Source organism: Neophocaena asiaeorientalis, unplaced genomic scaffold (genome assembly GCF_003031525.2).
Source record: "Neophocaena asiaeorientalis asiaeorientalis breed wild unplaced genomic scaffold, Neophocaena_asiaeorientalis_V1.1 scaffold91, whole genome shotgun sequence".
In the NCBI taxonomy this organism is placed as follows: domain Eukaryota; kingdom Metazoa; phylum Chordata; class Mammalia; order Artiodactyla; family Phocoenidae; genus Neophocaena; species Neophocaena asiaeorientalis.
This window is the reverse complement of record NW_020173198.1, coordinates 10,484,410-10,505,619: the sequence shown is the minus strand read 5'-3', so window position 1 is coordinate 10,505,619 and position 21,210 is coordinate 10,484,410. Positions and strand designations below refer to the sequence as shown.

General features: G+C 48.6%; 1 protein-coding gene across 1 annotated transcript in view; it reads left to right on the top strand.

Moving 5' to 3' along the window:
• Positions 1–6,339, top strand: part of LOC112399318 (nodal modulator 1) — a 52,648-nt gene extending 46,309 nt beyond the window's left edge. Inside the window, exons 28-31 of the mRNA XM_024744432.1 lie at positions 1,074–1,175; positions 2,712–2,831; positions 5,319–5,411; positions 5,781–6,339. Of these exons, the coding sequence (XP_024600200.1) occupies positions 1,074–1,175; positions 2,712–2,831; positions 5,319–5,411; positions 5,781–5,912 (447 nt within the window). The 3' untranslated portion in view covers positions 5,913–6,339. The remainder of the gene's footprint in view (positions 1–1,073; positions 1,176–2,711; positions 2,832–5,318; positions 5,412–5,780) is intronic.
• The last annotated feature ends 14,871 nt before the right edge of the window (positions 6,340–21,210 follow it).

Below are 21,210 nucleotides of genomic sequence, written 5' to 3'. Positions count from 1 at the left end.
TCCTGTCCCACGGTTACTCACCTGGCTGCCTCGGGCACCCCCTCATTCCTGTGGACCTCTGTCCCCTGCTCTGTGATACCACGGAGTTGGACTCAGTGGCCTCTTAAGGCCTGCTGGAGCTCTAACAGAACCCGCATGTCTGCAGTTAATGAAGAAGTGTCTGTACAGTGCCCTGTGATGCCTGGAACGATGTTAATGAATCACCATGGGGAAGTATTTTTCAGAGGCACATGTAATATATACAATGAAGCATTTGACTTGAGTGAGAACATGTGCTTAGGTTAACTCACCTCAGCTGCCCTTCAGGGGCTGTGGGCATGTTGTCTGTGGGCCTGGTGGGTGATGCCCAAGTGTGAAGAGGCCTGGGCAGGGATGGGGAAACTGGAGGGAGGGTATGGCGCCAGGGCTGTACCTCCCGTGTCTCACGCCCCATTGCAGATGGTAGTGGGAACAGGCAGCGAACCTGGGCTGGAGAGAAAGAAAGGCCACCAACAAAGCACTGAATTGCTTCTGGAAGCAGCCAGAGAACCAAACGCAAAATGGGAATGCATTTCAAGTTTAAGGAATACCTGTGGGGTTGAGGATACAGCATGTGGGAGGCCACGCCAGGTGGGCGAGGCCAGCAGTGAGGAGGGCTGGGTCCCAGGATCTACCAGGCGATAACTGTGCGACCTTAGGTGACGCGGGCTCTCTGAGTCTCCATGGGGATGACTACCATGCCCGTTTAATAGCCAAGATTGGTGACGATGTATGTGAAGTGCCTGTAGCAGGCCTGGCATGTTATAGACATGTTAGAAGCTATTCTCTTCAATAATATCACTACACTATTTTGAGTGTTAACGTAAGTTATCAGAATCTATTTTAAAATCTTAACATTTCAACACGTGTCACGTCACTGGCATCTCAGATGCGTTAAGAATGGCCTGTCAGGGGCGGACGGTTGCTCTTTCAAAGATCCATGTTTCCAGAGATCTTCTCCCCACAAGAGATAAGCTGACCCGAGGGTGTCTGGAATGCAATGTTTATCGTGTTTTCAGTTTTAAAAGCATGCCCTCTTTGTCTCTGTTCTCCAGGTAAAGCTTTACAAAAGTGACAACCTGGACAACCCGATCCAGACGGTCTCCCTGGGCCAGTCCCTCTTCTTCCACTTCCCGCCCCTGCTCAGAGACGGCCAGGTGATGCCCGCTCCACTCTGCTTTCCGTCTTTGTCATAGTGGTTGCACTTTTCAGCTAAGGAAACACAGTTCTCCCATTTCCCCCCCTCATACCGCCTTGCTGGCACAGTTGATGTCATGCTTTCTGAATCAGAGGAGGTGGGGCTCTCTAAGGATTATTTTTTTGGAATTAGCTCTTTTTCTATTTACAAAAATAATACACATTCATGGCAGGAGATTGGGGAGGGGGGTGGAAATCAGACATAATCCCGTCATCCAGAAGTAACCACTGTTAATGTGCTGATAGGTTTCCTTTTGGTCTTTTTTTGATTCATATGCACATGTGTGTATAAATATAAATACACATATATATTTATTTTGATAATGGAAAGTTGGGACTGTTTTGTACATTGTTTTGTAGTCTTTGCTTTTCAGTGGAAACTGTATCACAAATACTTTCCGCATCGTTAAATCTTCCATAGCATGATATTTAATGGTTGCACAGTAGTCCACGGTAGAGGAAATACCATCATCTATTTAACCGAGGCCTTAATGTTCATCACTTACTGATTATAGGATGTTTCCTATCCATTTTAATTGGGCAGAGCAAGCTATCGTGGCTGGCGCAGTGGCAGCAAACTTTGCAGAGAACTTGGTCCCTTTCCGGGGGACTTAGCCTGAGGGTGTGAGTAGCGAGCCTGTGTGTGTGTGGTCCCTCCCCCGGCTTCTTACCATTTGCCACGGGGATGATACTCTTATGGCCCTTTTCAGCGTGAAATGGCTGTGAAATAACGAAGCAGGTTGTGATGGAGTTTGGGGCCTCCTCCCCACTTCTCCAGGTGCCCTTTGTAATCGAGCCACTTTCGGCAGCACAACACCATGGACACAGACTCCCCTGGGCTCACAGCCTGCTCGGTGCCCTACAGCTGAGAGACCCTGGGCACGTCACGCTTCACTTCTTCAGGCCTCGCTCTCCCCATCTGTGAAACAGGGGCAATAATACTGATCTTGTCAGTGATTGAGAGCAGAACAGGCATTTGCCTAATGTGCTCATGGCACCGGGCCCCTGGTCGGGGCTCAGCACACCAGGACCATGACTGTCACTGGAACCACTGCAGAGACGCTGCGTCTTAGAACTCGCCAGCTAATGAGCCACTTAAGTATCATCCCTTGAAAGTCAACCTCGTTTTAGATTAAAAACAGTCTTCCTCAGTTTGATCATGTGCCCCCCTCATCAGAACTGACTCGTCAGAACTGTATGTGTTTCATAAAGTCAGATTCCCCAAGGACCACCATAGGTGCAGTGGTTGGATACGCTTGTAAAAACGAGCTCTGAGCGCCTCTTCAGAGATGTCAGGGACGCACGGCTGTCAGTGCTGGAATAGCCTGCTGAGGCCGCCCCTTGGGAGTTAGCAACCTAGGCTTGGAGGTGTGAACTTGGGGATTTCTTTAGAAACATAAAGTCCTTTACATCACAGTCATACGTTAGGAGTTAGTTTTCTTTTGCTTTGCCCCAGCTGTCCTTTATGAAAGCAACAACTTCTTCCCTGTGCACAGAATTATGTGGTGCTTCTGGACTCCACGCTGCCCAGGTCCCAGTATGACTACGTCCTGCCGCAAGTGTCCTTCACGGCAGTGGGCTATCATAAACACATCACGTTGATCTTTAATCCCACGGTAAGGAGGAAGGGGTTTCTGGGTGTAGGGTGTGAAGAATGGTTCCAGGTACCACTGAGTGCTTTTCAGAGCCCATCCCGTGTAGGAAGCTGGTGGGAGTCATCATCCCTGATGTAGAGAGAAGGCTGGGGGCTCGTGCGTGGCAGAGCCCGGACTTGAACGTGGCTCCTCTGCTGGTTTCTGGCTCATGCTCGGTGACCAGGCCCATGATCTTACCTGAATAGACGGTTCCTCCCATTTCCGCTCAGCGGAGACTCGGTCACAAAGTGCCAAATAGACGAGCACGTAGGGGAACTATTTGTCTCCGAGTGGAGGTGCATGGTGACCCTAGGGGAGGGAGAGGGCCTCTGCAGAGGGCGCTAGGGCTGCAGCCTGGGACACCTACCAGGGCTCGCCAGGACACTCCGTCGGTGCAGGGAGCCACGTAGGCGGCCTGGGCAGGACAGAGGTGCCACTTGGTGGGGGCCAAGCAGCCAGGCCTCGTAGCTGCTGCCAGGAGTGTGGTCCCACATCTGAGACGGTGAGAGCAGGGCCATGTGCCAGGGAAGGGATGGCCTGGCGGGGTGTCCTGCTGGTCCTCACGACAGTCCTTCCATGGGGAGGTGCCATTTTTCCATTTTTTATGGAGGCTCAGAGAGGCTGAGTGACTTACCTGGGGGTGGTCATCAGATCCGGGTTTTACCACGTTCCAGCCGTCTGCTGGACAGCTCATTGCTATACGCTTATGAGGGCCGTAAGGGCGCTTCGCTTTATCCCGTGTTGAATGTCAGTACCGACAGCCACGTTGTTGATGCTTGACCCAGTATTTCACACACTGCTGACCGCCCCACACACCTCATCTTGTTGAACTTTCACAACATTCGCCTGCAGGAGGTGTTGTCTGTATTATCCCCATTTTATAGTTGAATCAACTGAATCTTAAAGTGACTGCCCGAGATTACACGGGAAGACCTGGCCTGGAGCCTGGACCGCGGTCCTCAAGGCTTCTTCTCATAATCGCTCTGTAACTTCCCACTGACTTCAGCTTCTCCTTAAGGATTTACTTTAATGGAAAACGGTTTGGGATCTAAGACATGTCAAAAAATGTTGGAGTAGGCAGTTAGGGATGGAAATCTGTTCCTGCCCTTCTGTTTATTAAGGGACCATGTCACTCTGCCTCACTCATCTCAGGTCAAAAGGCCCCTCAGTCATTCTCCAGCCTACGTGTTCTCAGATATTTTGGTCTTGGGACCCCTTTACACTCTTAAAAATTGTTGCGAATCTCAAAGAGGTGTGATTTGTATGGGTTATATATATATTTATCATATTAGAAATTAAAACTGAGAAATGCTGAAAACACAAGAATCCATAAGCCACACGTCCCATTACCTGTTACAGTCATGACATCATCACATTTGCAGCCTCTGGGGAAGTCCACTGTACACTTGTAAGAGCATGAAAATGGCACGTAATATCTTAGTATTATTATGAGAATAGTTTGGACCGTGCAGATCTCCTGAAAGGGAGGCCCCTGAACTGTATCTTGAGAACCAGTGCTCTGGCCCGTTAACCTGTTTCATCGTCAACTGAAAGTTATCTTTTAAAATTGTTTCTGTTGTCAGGGTGGAGTGGACTAGTTAGGATATAGGTTCATTTGCTGTTACAGAGACCCAGCATTTCAGGGGCTTTAGCAAGAGGGAAGTTTCTGTCTTATGTCAGTACCAGGAGTGAGCAGTCCAGGGGTCATATGGCAGCTCCAAGGTGCCAGGGCCTGCAGCTCCTTCTCTCCCATGGCCCTGCCATCCTCCAGCACGTCGCCAACCTTCCGAAATGGCGCACTTGGCTGGAGGCTGTCTGGCCAGCAAGGAGGGAGGGCCCACCATTTCTCTCCGAGGGTACAGCCTGGGTGTTGCACCGTCACTTCTCTTCCTGTACCGTTGGCCAGAACTGGTTCCAGGGCCCCACCTGGCTGCGAGGGAGGCTGGGGAATGTGGTCTGTTTTGACTGGCCCAGATGAAAGTCAGCCCTTCCACTGGAAGGAAGTGTGAATGGCCCCTGGGACCCAAGCGCTGCCTCTCCTCCTCGATGGGTATGACCTCTGGGACTAGCTTGCTGCCCACTGTGTCCCTAAGCCTGGAACAGTGGGTTCTCGATGCCTCCTTGTAGGAAAGAGTCCATGTGTGTGGCTGGGACCCAACAAAATGAGACCCTTCTACTTTTCAACCACAGGGCCCGCAGCTGTTTGTCCTGTCAGTTTAGACAGTGAAGGGTGCGGGGCTGAGTAGCACCTTGTTATCGGAATCTGGTTATTCCGGAGCTTCAGGGAGCAAGTGAGGAGGGTTTGTGCAGCAGACGATTCACTTGAGATTTATCTGCGTCGCTTCGGTTCCTTACTTTGGGTACTGAGTGTGCCGGGGGTCCCGGGGGGGCCGGCTCAGAAGCCAGGCGCATCAGGGCTGTGGATGGAGCACTGGTGTCTGGGGGTGACGGTGCTTTCGATGTTTGCAGAGGAAGCTGCCCGAGCAGGACATCGCGCAGGGATCCTACATCGCCCTGCCTCTGACGCTGCTCATCCTGCTGGCTGGCTACAACCACGACAAGGTAGGGGGTCCCGAGACCTCATGGGCAGCAGATGTGTCGTGGGGAGGGATCCCTCATGACTGGGACGTGGCAGTGGAAGAACGTCCACTGTTACAGAGGTTACAGCATTTTAGGTCATGTCCAATTCCTAAGGCCTCCTTGCAAGGCCATAACCCTCTTGTAACAGCTCTCCTAACCTTTAAACCTGGAGTACCTCTGGGTCTCTGGTGGCCGTCTCTAGTACAAAGACCTGCCCTGGTCTGAACTGAGAGCACAGAGCAGGTGGTGACGGGGCCTGGGAGGGAGGGGCGCGGGGGAGGGTCTCTGATGTCCCACTGGACGGAAGTCTTCTCCCGGCGTCCCCCTCTCTCATACTCTCTCTCTTTCCAGCTCATTCCCTTGCTGTTGCAGCTGACAAGTCGCCTGCAGGGAGTCCGAGCTCTCGGCCAGGCAGCCTCTGACAGCAGTGGCCCGGAAGACGCTAAGAGACAAGCCAAGAAACAGAAGACGAGGCGGACGTGAGGGGAAGAGGCCAGGAAGTCTCCCTTGGGACAGGCCCCTGGCGTGGAGGACATGCTGCCTGTCCCCACCCGCCCCTCGCCCAGCCCCGGTGCCATACCGTGAAGGGACCCTCCTGTCACTCTGCTGAGCACAATTGATTTTCTGAGTTGAAGATAATTTATTATTATTTTTTTTGTCAAAGAAGTATTTAAGCTGTGCCGGTGGTGTGCGAATGTAATCCTCAGTCTTCTGCTGCATTTGCAAGAAGAGTTCTAGTAAATGGGGGCTCTGGCCCCCTAATCAAGCACCTGTTGGATTGACCGTCCCCTTAACTTCCCTGTGCAGTTGAGGTCCCTGCTAGAAACCACACAGCCCGTGTCTACTACTGGGAGGGTGTGTTAGGAGGTAAAACTCAATAAAGTTGCCCGTTTGTTTGTGTTGTAGGTCATCTCAGGTGTAGTCCTTGGATGACATGGGCTAATGCTGGGGTCACCGACTAAGCCGCCTGGAGGGGCACGTGAGTCCTGAGTGAAGGCGAGATGACATACGGCAGCTGGCATTTGGCCTCAGCGGTGGTAGGAAGACAGGGGAGGAGGGGTTGTGGCACAGCGAAGAGCCCCACCCCCACCTGATCTAAAGGAGCCTGAGGTTCTCAGGGGCTCTGGCTCCCCGGTGCCCCGCGGGAACATGCGTTCATTTTTCTAGAGAAGCCAGGAAGACAGTTTTATGTGAACTCTTCCAGGTTTTAAATGTTAGAGACAAACAAAATGCATACGTAGGATGTGTGAAGCTTGAAGGCTGCGGGTTTGCATAAGGGATCCACAGGAATGCTCACCATTTGAACAGCATTAGTTTAATTCTTATAGGAAGTAATTAAGTTAATAAGTTATATTGGAAGCGGGGACATCCATCCATCCAATGTTTATTGAGTCCCATGTGTGACAGGCACCGGGGTATGCGATGAGCAGAGTAGACGACGGTATAAACGGAGATGGACGAGGACAGGGCCCCTCTGCTTTTATCCTCATCGTGTCCCCAGCGCTTGGTGTGGAGTAGGCATTCTAGAAGGAATGAATGAGTGAATGCATGCGTGCTTGCAGGAATGAACAAGCACAGGGCACGGGGCCCCGCCCCCCACAAGCGCACGACCCAGCCATCATTGGGTGGAAGACAAGCCAGCAGGTGGACGAGGGCCGTGCGGAGAGCTGAAGGCCTGGTGGATGAGGCTCACATGGCCGAGGGGTCACAGAGCAGAGGTCCGATCCCACCTGAGAGCTTAGGGAAGCTTCCCAGGCATGATGTTTAGGCCAACTCTGGAAGGACCCAGAACGGAAAGAGGAAAAATAAGGCAGAAGGTCTTGTTGGGTGCCACGACCAGTGCAGACAGTCAGCTGGAGGGTTCCTGGCCCGTTGGTGGCCACCCGAAGAGCTGCTGTGTTTCCAGCCAGCGGCTGTTGAGCTGTTGGCCATTTCACGGGTGTTACTTTTTCACCATGAAAGGAAATAAACTCTTAGAGATCTGGGACAGTTGAGATACATAATCCATTTCTTGGAGTGTGTTCTAACTCTTATTCCAAGTGGACACCCAGAAACATCCCTTTTAAATGTTAATGGGGCTTTTTATTGACACAGTGTAAAGGTTAAGAGCTCATGAAAGATACGACTAAATGTCAATATGTTCCATCCAGTTCCAGGCACTGCCATTAAGTGGCAGTCTACCCCCGTCACTGCTACATGTCACCCTTGGTGGTGGTGGGTCTTCTAAAGGGCTCTGTTCCTGGAAAAGGCTGCTGTCTTTCTCGGTCCATTTGGAAGTTGGGCCTACTCTGTTGCCTGTAGTTGTCTTCATTTGCTGGCAATCTCAGGACAGCTCCCCTGATTCCCCTGTGAGGTGTAAGTATGAATAGTTAGAGGCTTTTGAACGGGGCAAAAGTTATATGAGACAGATTTTTTTTTCCCTGAGAAAAATGTCTAAAATGGCGGGTCCCTGAAGACCTCCATTGCTTGCACATTTTTTTGCTTATTAAAGTAGCCCCAACCTCAGTGAGGACACCCCAAAGACCAACAGGGAAGTGCCCTTCCAAGGTGCTGGCTTCACCTCAGTCTTTCCTGGTTTACTTGTTTGGAATGTTATCAACCAACCAGCAAGGATGGTTGGAGTAGGGGGTGGGAAGGGGTGGGTGTGAGGAATGTGTAGTGGGGAGGAGCTGGTGACTGCAAGAGAGGTGGAGGGAAGAGGCGGTCCTTGTGCCCAACTCTCAGTGGTCTGTAAGGAAAAAAGATTCGTGAAAGTAGGGAAAAGTGAATGATTACCTCCCTGAGTTAAGAGCACTCGCGGAAAGACTAGCCTTTCTCAAGTGGTGACCATGTGCCAGGTGCCATGCTGAGTCGTTTCATGCATGAACTGCTTTGTCCACATGACCTTATGACACAGGTATGTTTTCAACCCTACTTTACAGAGGAGGAAACTGAGACTTAAAGATCTGGCAGCTACGAAGTAGCAGAGGTGGGATTTGAACCCAGGTGCAAGAGTTCTTGACCACTGTGCTCTGCTAACTCCTGCTGCACAAAGTGAGTCGGTGCATTTGTGTGCCAGGTTGTCTGGGAATAATTCAGGGGTTTAGAAAGTGAATGTCATCTGCCAGAGATGTGGGCATAAGCTGTGATAAATGTAGTCAAGGCACAGTGACATGCAGCCATGTGTGCAGTGGAGCATCGGGCCATAGGACCTTTTAATTGTTCCATCAGCATTGTTTCCAGAACCAGAGTTATGTGACTAAATGCTTAAATCCAATTCCCTAAACACAAATCCAAATCCAGTGGGTGAGATTCCCCTTTCCTCAAAAGCTGGAGCAACCTGATGAGGAGAGTTGGGAAGGATTTTTCGGACAAAGTTTGCATAGTTGCATTCCGTTCTGTCTAGGCTGAGTGTTCACTGGGAGTGAGGACTGTGTCTCAATCATCTGCATTTCCAGTCCCTCACACATGGCGGGTGCCTGAGGTAGGGAGCCAGCCTCAAGATCATCCCCCTGATGATCCCCACTGCCTTTGTGTGTGGTCCCCTTGCACGCTGAGTCAGGGCTGGCACTCAGACGTGAGTAATGATGTGTGCCTTCTCAGGCGGGGTCATAAAGGGCATTGCACAAACATGAAAACAACCTAAATGTCCATCAACAGATGATAGAGAAGATGTGGTGTGTATATACAATGGAATACTACTCAGCCATAAAAAAGAACAAAATTATGCCATTTGTAGCAACATGGCTGCAAGTAGAGATTATCATACTAAGTAAGTCAGAAAGAGAAAGACAAATACCATATGATATCGCTATGTGTGGAATCTAAAATATGACACAAATGAACCTATCTATGAAACAAACAGAATCACAGACATAGAGAACAGACTGGTGGTTGCCATGGTGGGGCGGGGAAGGGAGACGGATGCACTGGGAGTTTGGGGTTGGTAGATGCAAACTATTCCATTTAGAATGGATGAACAACAAGGTCCTACTGTGTAGCATAGGGAACTATACTCAATATCCTGTGGTAAACCATAATGGAAAAGCATATAAAAAAAGAATGTATGTAGTGTATGTGTATAACTGAGTCACTTTGCTGCACAGCAGAGATTGGCACAGCATTGTAAATCAACTCTACTTCAATAAAAAAAAATTCAAGGGCACTGCACTTCCCACTTTGGCCCTGGGGGAAGCCAGCCGCCTTGTGTGAGGGTACGCAGACAGCCTTCGGAGAGCTGAGGTCCCTGGACAGCAGCCAGTCCAGCTTGCGAGCCATGCGCTTCAGCAGCCCTGGACGTGGATCCTCCAGCCCCAGTCAAGCCTTTGGTTGACTGCAGCCCCAGCTGACGTCTAACTGCAGCTGCTTCAGAGACCCCCCCAGGTGACACTGCCTGGCTGAGCTCTCCCCAAATTCCTGACTCACAGAATCTGGGAACATGATATATGACTGTATTAGGCCTCTAAGTTTCGGGGTTATGAAACATTAGGTAACATTAGGTATGCGACATTAGGTAACAGGAACAGTACTCACTAAAGGTCTGTCATGAATGGACAGTGACTGAGAGACTCCCAGTAAATCGATGCATTTCTACTTGTAGTAGTCAAGGCTCTTTTGGTTCAAGTGACAGGAACCCAACTCCAACTAGCTTAAGCAAAATGGGGCATTTCACTGCCCATGTAGTTGAGAAACCCAGGAGTGTCTGGCTCCGTGCATGGCTGGATCTAGGGCATGTCTTAGCCTCCCGGCTCTGCTTCCCTTTGTGTGTTGACTATGCTCTTCCCCCCATCAAGGCTCTACGCCACCTCTCAGTGATTACCTCTTAAAGACCCCTCTGCTGGAAACCGACAGACATTGAAACCGGGTCCTTTTCTATTTGTTCAGTCACTGCTCTGCCTGAGGCAGTGGCAGGGGCAGATGTGGAACGGACTCCACGGTGAGTAGAATTTGGGAAAACTGGCTTTTGACTTCTGATTTTTTCTGCTTCTGTGGAAGATGGTCACCCAGCAGCGTTGGGCCTGTGTCATCCCAATTTGCAGACCGAACAGAAAGAGAACTTCCATCTCACAGACCCTGTGTCCATCTGGGGAAGGTGAAGGAGTGATGGGCAAACTGCTCATGGGGCCCTGGCCAGCCCTGAGCCACACCTCCGTCCATGCCATACAAAGCTCCTGCAGGGGGTCGCTGTGTTTCCCAGAGAAACAAGGGATCCCGGGTGGGCAAAACCAATAGAAGTCAGCTCCACTCCCTTCAAAACTTGATGACAAGGCCTGGTCGAAGTCACCCACCATTTTTGGCTTTATCTTTTCATTAGCAAATAACTGTGACCTTATCATGACATGCCTAGGGGAGGGGAGAAACTTTTCTTCTTGTGGGCCTACTGTGTAGAGTGCGGGAAGGTATGGGGGGACCCCCTCCCTCCCGCCTTCTCAGTGGGAGCGTTTATGCTTCATGATACAGTGGTAGGATCTTGGATGGATAACGACCATTGTCACTACAGCCCTTCTGTCCCCACACCTGGGGTTGTTTACGATGCTGCCCGCTTACATACCCTTTCGGATGAGTGACTCTTTCACTGTTCCACCTTGTGGATGAAACAGCAGCCCATCTTGCATTTGCTTTTTGGAATTTGAAGATTCTGTAAAATAGATGAATGCATTGGAAAAAGTGGTCCCCAAGTCTGTGTGGAATCCATTCCTCTGGGGACTGATGGCTACCCCTCCCTGTCTAGTCTCTGCAGGGGAGGCGGCTGGCAAGAGGAGGGAAGCTGACAGCTGCTGCATTTTTATCCTGTTACTGCTCTTAGAGCCGAGAGGAAGAGATGGCTAACCGCCGCTGAGTGATCAAACTCGAGCTGGGCCTCTCTCGCTTCCTTTTCATGGGCTGGGGTGGGCGGGAATACAGAGAAAGAACATTTTGTTGCCTACTAAAAATGCTTCTTCCCTTCTACGGTTTCGAGAATGCCTCACCTAAGTGATGACTGATACTCAGTTAATGATGGTAAAGAACTGATCACATATGAAGATGAGGTCTAAGACTGACACTGGTTGATGGCAGGGGTCAGCAAACTCTGGCCCCCAGAGTCGATTTCTGTTTTGTAAATAAGTTCATTTGTATCATTTTTTTTTACATTCCACATATAAGTGATGTCATATAATATTTGCCTTTCTCTGTCTGACTTCATTTAGTATGATAATCTCTTATGTCCATCCATGTTGCTGCAAATGGCATTATCTCATTCTTTTTTATGGCTGAGTAATATTCCATTGTGCATATATACCACGTCTTTTTTATCCATTCATCTGTTGATGGACCCTCAGGTTGCTTCCATGTCCTGGTTATTGTAAACAGTGCTGCTATGAACACTGGGTTGCATGTATCTTTTTGAAAAGTTTTCATCTTTTCTGGATATATTCCCAGGATTGGGATTGCTGGATCATACAGTAGCTCTATTTTTAGTTTTTTAACGAACCTTCATACTGTTCTCCATAGTAGCTGCTCACAGACATGGAAAACAAACTTATGGTTACCAAAGGGTAAGGGGGGGGGTGGGGGAAGGATAAATTAGAAGTTTGGGATTAACAGGTACACACTACTATATAAAAAACAGATAAACAGGGACCTACTATATAGCACAGGGAACCATATTCCATATCTTGTAATAACCTATAGTGAAAAAATATATATATAAAACTGAATCACTTTGCTGTACACATGAAACTAACACAACATTGTAAATCAACTATACTTCAATTAAAAAAAAAATTACAAATTGCCAAAAAAAAAAACCCCAAAACTATGCCTCCCCCACCCCTGCCAAATCTCGTCTGCCACTGTGTTTGTATATAAAGCGTTATGGGAACACAGCCACACCCATTCATCTACAAATTGTCCGTGGCTATTTTCATCCTACAACAGTGGAGATGAGTAGCTGTGGCAAAGACTGTAATGCCCCACAAAGCCTAAACTATTTACTATCTGCCCCTTTATAGAAAAGGTCTGCTGACCTCTAGTCTACTGGGTACTTTGTAAAGTTTGATTTTGGGGAGAGTCATTAGTTCATTCAACAAGCATTAGTTGAGCATCTGTGCTGTGCCAGGCCCTGCTCTGTGTACTGGGGGTTAGTGGTGAGAACATGCGGCTGGGCCTCAACTCTCCGGAAGCAAAATGCTGACGGAGGAGAGGGACATGAAAGGGGTGAGTGAGAACTTCCTGGATGAGAACGTGTTGTAAAAAAAAGAGGGGAAGAGGGCGACGGGGTAGAGGGTGATTGGTGTCAGGGAAGGCCACTCTGAGGAGGTGCCGTTTGAGCTGAGACCCGAATTAGAGAAGGGCCCTGTTCGGCAGAGGTCGGGAGGCAGAGCTGCCCGGGTGGAGGGGACAATAATTAGAAAGACCCTGAGGAGGAAATGAGCTTCACGGGTCTGAGGAAGAGCCAGGAGGTCAAGCCCTGGATGGTGTGGGGTAGCTGCAGGAGAGACTGAGCGGAAGTGGCCAGTGAGGTGGGGGAACCCAGGATACGGTGGTTGGGTAAACAGTTGTCAGCGCTCCACCCATTCATTGATGGATGAATGAGTGAATGGTCCTTAGAAATAATGTTGGTCATGATCCATCCCATGACTCATATGGAGACCACGTCACCAATTCACACTTGTCTTCTGTTTAGGATGAACCGTATGAAACTGCCATTTTTATAGGTCAAAATGGTTGACCAACCATTACACATGCGTACTGAAATTAAACAAGTAAACGGATAGTGGATATGGGAGCCAGGTTTCTCATTGTTGGAGTGGGAGGATACAAGTAAGCAAAGGAGGGAAGACTAGAATGATCCCTGTGGTGATGGATTAGAGTTGGAGACATCAGTATGAACTCACATTTCATATAGACACAGATGGTTGCATATGGCAATATTTATACATATGTGCATACACACAGGCTAGTAACACACATATGCTTCCTTGCTCTGCCAGCGGGGCAGGGCTAGAAGCAATGAGAGCTTAGTAGCAACAAACACCCAGTGCCTAGATCTCCATTCTCTAATAACACCCCTCTCCAATAAAAGGCACCCGGGCTCGGTGGAGAAATGTCTGATTCTAGGACTTGGGTGGGAAATATAAAGGATGAGCTGGGAACATCGTATAGTGTCAGAAAGTAAGGAAGTGATACCAACCAGGGTTCTTGGCCTTCCTTAATCAATAGAAATTGATAAAAGCCAGACAAGAAATTCAGGCAGGGCTTTACTGGGGCCCCTGCTGCAGCAGCTGGAGAGTGAAGACAAGTAACAGTTTCCCTTACTTGCTCTCTGAGGTGGGGGGAGCTGGTTCCTTATATGGGGTGAGGGTGGGGGTGTGTCCAGGGATTGGGCAGGAGGGCTGGCTTAGGTGTTTTGCCCACCCCTTTGGTGGTGTGTGCAGGGGGCATGTGCAGTACCCTGCTTTTGCTCCCGACACCCTGTTTTTGCCTCTGGCTCTTCAGAAGTAAAAGTTGGGTTTTTGGTCTTTTTGTATCTTGTTGTCCATAATTTGCCCCAACTGTGCTGTGCACACATCTATTTTTAGTCCCTCATAGTTTCTTTGTATTTTGTTGCCGGAGGATTGTCCGGGTACAAGCACTGCAGCAAAGGGTCCCAGCCTGTCTCAGAAGCACTAAGCAAAACAAGACAAATCACCACATTGATGGGGGTGGATCTCAAAGGGACACAGGAGCCAGCTGAAAGAGCTCCCATAGTCAAAGCTGGAACAATCTGACCAACAAAATAAAGTAGTACTGGATTATAACTCAAAGTATAGAATAAATATCCATGGTTCCATACTGATATAAATCAATGACTGAATAAATAAACGGCCCAGAAAAAGGACACTAAGTAAAAACTAAGGAAATCTGAATAAATTTGGACTTTAGTTAATAATAATGCATCAATATGTGAGCATATGGGAACTTAACTATCTTTACCATTTTTCTAGAACTATTCTAAAATAGAAAGTTTAAACATTTATTTAAAAAAAAGGTCAAATGCAGCAGTGTCATATGTTCAACCTAGTAGTGCTTTTCCTGGTTTAGTTTGTGCGCATGAATTCATATTGTGCCATTTAACCTCTGTTGCCTGACCTTCAGCATAGCCAATGACCCCAAGAGACAAAAAACCCAAGTTAGGGATATGTCTTGGGGCCAGGAAATGGCCCAGCATCCAGACTGCATGCATTGGTTACCTGGAAAAGCCAAGGAATAGTATAGGCAGGGGTTGGCAAACTATAGCCCATGGGTCAAATCCAGCTGGCTGCCCATTTTTGTCAATAAAGTTTTATTGGAACATAGCCACGCCCACTTATTTACATATCGTCTATGGCTACTTTTGAGTGACAACAGCAGAGTGGATAGTTGCAATGCAGATCACACAGTCCACAAAATATCTACTGCCTATCTGGCCCTTTAAGGAAAAATTTTGCTGACTCCAGGATAGGGGACACAGTTCTGTCATCATCCTTTAGCAGGAAGGGCAAGGAATCCCCATCTCAGGACAAGTCTGTCTTTTTAACAACAGAACATACAGCTGGGCAAAGCCCAAGGCTCACTTCCTTGGGACTGAAACGGATCATTAATATTGAATGTTTAATATCCTACTTGCTCCAGATGATTCCATTTAATTTCTATTATCTCTCGCAACAGGGCTCTCAGGTGCAGGGGTCAGGGCTGTTTGTCTTCCTTGGCTCTCTGAGGCTTCAGAGCATATTGATTCTGCAGAATGCACATTTCTCTGAAAAGAGCGTCTCCCTACATGACAGGAGATCACACACCGCTTGTTTCCTGTCCCTTTCATTCCCCTCTGAACATGATAAAATCATGATCCCAGCATCACCGAGGGACCCTCGTGTCTCTTTGAAGAAGGTCTCCTTTTGCTTGCCTTCTTTTAAAATCTCTTTCAAGCCAGTGAGGCAGAGTGGAAAATGTTCGCTGGCTCTGGAGGCAGACAGGTCTGAGTGCGAGTGTTGGCCCTGTTATTTACTGGGCTGTGTGACTTTGGACGAGCTGCCTAACTTCCCTGAGCCTGTGGCTGTTCCACGGTAAAATGAGGAAAAGGGGGCATTACAGGGCAGTTGTGAGGCTTCAGGAAAGTGGTGCTCACAGAGCACCTGCTGCAGGGCTTGCTTCCTGGTATAATCCCTTCTCAGAGGCAGGGCTGACATTCAGCTGATACCCACTGGTGTAGCTGTGCCCATGTTTTACAGCCAGCCATTGGGGTTGGTCACAGTGTTCTGATTGGTCAGTGCCCAAGCCATGACAGATGTTCAATATTCTGAAAAGCATCCCTGAGTAGAGATGAATTCACCGCTTCCTTTTACAGCTTCAGACAATTACATTGGTCCACACTGTAGGAGTCTTACCCAGATCCTGTTTACCTGGCCAGGGCACCTTTCCCCAGCTGCTGTGAGTGCTGGCTGCTAAGAGCTCACAGCTGTCTCTTCTCAGGAGAACTGCCCTCTCCAGATGCGAGACACCTTACCCGGGAGGGGATGCCTTGCCCCAGTGAGTAACTGACACAGCAGTAGGGCTGGCTGGCCCCTGCCTCACGGTGGTGCAATCTGTGCTCCAGAGCTCCCTGTGGGATCAGGCTGAGGGAAGATATTACATTCTTGCTCGGCTCTTTCCCCTCCGCTTCCTGGGGCCCTCACTTCCCTTCTCCTGAAAGCCCCCCCCTTAAAAACTCATATCTGCCCAAGTCCCTGCTTTTGGCTCTGCTTCTAGGACACCTGGCCTAAGGCCATCAGTGACCTGCTGCTACACATCCAGATCTTTCTGCAATTGCTGGAATAGTGGTCAATCCTTGGGGGCCCAGTGAGGAAGGGTCTGAGGGGCCGTGTGCATGGAGCTGGTTTGGTGGGGTCTGCAGGCAGGCAGGACCCCATGGGGGATGTGACTCAAGGGTTTTGTCAAATATCTTTTATCCCCCTGACAATGCAAAAAAATGTGGGCTCATACTCGAGGGTTTCGCCCACGCCACACTGGGCCCCTATGGTCCGCTGTGCTGTCAGCAGGTGTTGCACTTGGGAGACGTGTGTGTGTGTGATGTGTGTGTGCATGCATTTATATATGGGGTTGTGTGTGTGTGTGTGTGTTTGTGTGTGTATGTGAGCTGAGGTTACGAGCCCCCCTTCCGGCTCAGTGCCCCTGCCTGGGCTTGCCTTGTCCACCTGTTGCTCTGGGCCCCTCAGGTGGTGACTAGCTAGCAAACAAGGAGGGCACTGGGATGCCTTGCTCACTGGGACTCTGGACCAGCCCCCACCATATTGGGCCTTTTGGCCTCTGGGGCATGACTTGGCCTCTGCTGGCTTTGAAGGCCTGCCAGAGACACACCATCTGGTCTGGGAAATGTTCTCAGCCTGGGCACAGCCCACTGACCACTGCTGGTCTGTGACTTCTTTGTCCAAGAAAACAGCCCAGCCTGACCTGAGTGGGCACCAGGGATGGGGCCACATCTTGGGAAAGGATGCTTTGGGTGAACCTGGTTTCTGGACCTGGTTCTGCCACTAAGGTGCAGAGGACATTAAGTCAGTTACTGCCCCTGGCTCCGTCCTAAGCCTAGGGGAGAGCTAGTCTCTCCCTGGGTTTGCCCAGGCTGGACCACCCCTGCCTGAGTGACGAGTTGGGAGAAAGACATTAATGTTTGGAGCAGTGTTGTATTAGTCAGTACTCTTGTTTGCAAGGCTTGGAAACACAGCTTGTTCTAGCTTAGGCAGATGTCTCCAGAATCCAAGGAAGGGCAGGATGTGCTGGGCTTCCAGAACACTTGGAACCATTGGCTGAGCCCCTGCTTCACCTTAGGCACAGAACTAAGGACTTTATAGTATTTTTCTCATTTGATACTCAAAACACACTGATGAGGAAACTGAGGCTCAGTGCAGTTAAGCGACCTCCCCAAGTCACACAGATCATAAAGCATGTCACTGATGCCAAAGCGTGAGCTCTTAGCCACCAGGCATTGTTATCAGTGTATTCATCAGAGTTGGCTAAACTGTTATAACAAATAGACCTAAGCGGAATGGCACATACACAATGGAAGTTTATTTCTGATTCATGTTACTGTGAAGGGTGGTCTCGGGTGAATGGGGAGGGGTTGGTTTATGTTATGCACAATTGTTGGGGGCTCACAGAGTCTCTGCTGTCTCCAACATGTGGCTTCTAAGGTCCCCTTGGAGACACAGCACGGTGGAGCATGCATGGTAGGATTTTATGGGCCAGAACAGGAAGTGGCACCTCACTTCTGTTCCCATTCCACTGACTTGAACTCAGTCATGTGGGTCCACCTAGGTGCAAGGGCTGCTGGGAGATCTGGTTAGCTGTGTGTCCTGGAGGAAGGGAAGGACCAAGTCTGATGGGCAGCCTGCAGTCTTCCCCATACCGCGTTAAGTATTGCCATTATTTCTTGCTCTCTTCTAGTCCTTGTCCCTAAGTAGTTTTCCTACTCAAGCCAGAATATATATTCTAGTTCTTACCTGATTTCTTTCATTTATCATAATCCTTTTTCTGTGTGGCTCCACTGAGTTTTCATAACAATCATGATTATAGGCTGTGTACTCCAACTGTTGGACAGTTAAGCTGCTCCAGGTTTTTTCAGATAATAAAAACAGTAAACATATTTATGCAAAAAAATCTTTGCTACTGGTGAATTATTTCTTTAAATTTTTAGGAGTGGGAATTCCAAGGGTAATGAGTGAGCATTTTTACAGCTTTTGACCTTTATCATCTCATTGCTTTTTAAAGGGTTTGTCACCTTCCACAAGGAAACTCGTCATCTTACCAACACTGAGTGCTATAGCTTTTTCTAATTTAGTTGTTGTTATCTGGTTTATTATGATGACCTTTTTCAGGTCTTCAGTCCTTTAGGGGAGGAAGTGTTTGTGTGTATCTGGCCTAATTCATCCCTTCTGTAATTTTAGGGGTTGAATGAAAGGGGTTGCTTCGGGGACCAGGGACTAGATGCTGTCCATCTGTCACCTCTGCTGGTGTTAGCATCCTTGGTGACTTGGCCTTATTTTGTCCCACCACAGAAAAGCTCCTCTAATGTGGCAGGTTACTTGGAGTGAGTGAGAAAGAACCTTTGTGGGACTAAGCTACTGATATTTGGGGATTTATTTGACACTGCAGTACATTCATTCTAGCCTAATATAGAACTTTCTGTACATTGTTTATAATTTCTCAACTGTCTTACAAAGCAGATATTCGTATCTTCACTCATCAAGTGAGAAAACTGAGGTTCAGGGAGGTCGAAAAGCTCTCCTAATATCACCCAGCTGGTAAGTGGTAAATCCAAGATTCAAACCCAGCTCTGACTGGTTGTAGAGCTTGCTTTCTTGCCCCGCCAACCTGGAAGTCTTAAGATGTAACTCAGGATTGAGAAGGTGGGGGAGGAGGAAGGTAGCAGAACTGACGAACAGGATGACATGGAAGTGAATGTCAGTACAGCCCACCTCCTGCCAGAACTTCAACTGTGTAATGTAACAGATTACAAAATGAGTCCGGCACTTGGAATATTTTCAGATGAGCCGTTCTGGAGCATTTGCTAAACATTCTGGATGTGTCTTCAAAGACCCCCTTCATACTTCACGCAGGCAGGCAAAGCAGGATGATAATGCATGATAATGCCCCTTCAAGGGAGTCTGGGAGGACTGCTCTCTTTAGTCCCTCATTAAAGCTGCATGTGCACTTCGAGGGAATGATGGCCAGCATCTGGACCAGATGTCAGAAGGGCCACAGCTGGGAGGGCCCTCAATCCTTGGCCAACTGGCTTCTTCCCAGTGAGGCTTCTGGGCAAACTTCCCTTGCTCTCAGGATGAAATAAATGCTAATGTCCCCAGCACGCCTCCCTTCTCATGAGGACGACTTTTACCTTCTTTCCCATCCCTGACATTTTGAAACCCTAGTGGGGTCCTGCCTCCACCTGCCATTGACTGATTTGACACCAGTGTCCCCTGGCCACAGGTGACTGGCCCAGAGTTTGGCACGTGACCCAAGCTGGGCCAGTCGGGGCCCTTCCCTGGGATTTTGAACTTGGAAAGGGAGAGAGTGTCAGTCTGTCCTTCTATCGGGTGGAGGCTGTGAGACATGAGGCTGGGGGCTGTCGGGAGCCTCATCTCCTGCCAGCAGGAGGGAAGCTCATCTGCTGGGAGAAGGAAAAAACTGACAGAGGCAGAGATGAAGAGTGAGTATGTTGAAATTCAAGTGCTTGTTTTCAGTTACGCTTGTACATGCCGCTCTTCCTTTGATTATAGTCTAATGGTGCTGGGTGCGGCCTCTGGAGCCAGACCACCCAGGTTCAAATCCTGGCTCATGGCTTAGGTGTGAGACAGCCAGACTGTAAAATGAGATAAATGAGAATACCTGCCTCATAGGGCGGTTGTAAGGAATAAGAGATACGTGCAAAGTGCTTGGAATAACGCCTGGGAGGTATTAAATGCTACATAAATGTCACTTCTCCTTCTTCCTCCTCTTCCCTTTTCCTCCCCACCTCCTCATCCTCCTTCTAATAATAATAGCAACAACAATGTTATTATTATATCTACAACTACTAATAATTTTTATTGAGATATAATTGACATATAACATTGTGTAAGTTTAAGGTATACAGCAAGGTAATTTAATATTTTTGTATACTGCAAAATGATTACCACCATATTGTTAGCTAACACCTCTATCACATCACATAATTACCATTTCTTTTTTGTGGTAAGGCTGTTTAAGATCTACTCTCTTAGCAACTTTCCAGTATATAATACAGTATTATTAACTCTAATCACCATGCTGTACATTAGATCCCCAGAATATATTCATCTTATAACTTACCTCCTTACCAACTTCTCCCCATTTCCACAACCTCCCAGCCCCTGGTAACCACAATAATATTATTATTATATCTAATAATAGTATTAACAATAATATGCCATTATGTCTAATAATAATCTAATAATTTACTATTAGTATTATATCTAATAATAATATTATTGTATTTAATAATAATAGTAATAATTAGAGACTGTTCAGTATCTTACCAATAAGTTGGGCTTCTTACACCTACAATAAGAAGCAGTGAGAGACTCTTTGAGAGATGAAATAGTCCTTCAGAAGTTGGTGGGGCTGATGCTGGAACCAACTTGATCCTTCACTGGTTGCAGGTTCTGACAGTCAAATATGCTCCACCAATGACCGGAGGGCTTGCAGCTTCCGGTCTAGGGCTAGGTGGGAGGGCCTTGGGAACAGGAAGAGGCGGGACTTCTGCCTCAGCTGTGGGAGGGAGGTAGACCTTAGGCTTCCGCTGTGTAGGCTCCAAACTTTGGAGCTTCCTGGCTGAAGTTCGGAACTGGCCCGGGACACGCAGGGCCAGGAGAGACTGCGGAAAGCGGCAGCCGCTCCGCATTGGTAGGTGGTAGGTGGCGGTTTTCACAAGAGAATTTATTATACAAACGAGGCTTGTCTCGGATGCCGCAAGATGAGGTGGTCTCTACGCGTCTGACAGAATCTTCAAAGTTTAGAGAGGCCTTGACGGGGTTCAGTCACGTATCCCGGCCAGATGGTCTCCACGACGCCTTTCTCAAGGCTGCGTCCTCGAAATGGCTCCTAGTGCAGGAACAGCACATTCCAAGGACAGGGGTGCGGTGAGGAGCCTCCATTGCCCGGGGCCAGCTCGCGGGTCACCCAGAGGTCACATCCTCTCTATGACCTCCTCCAACACGCTGGACGCTGAGCAGAAGAAACAATCTCCCTGCAGGGCTGAGGTGGCTGAATGAAGCGAAATGGGGGCAGGAAC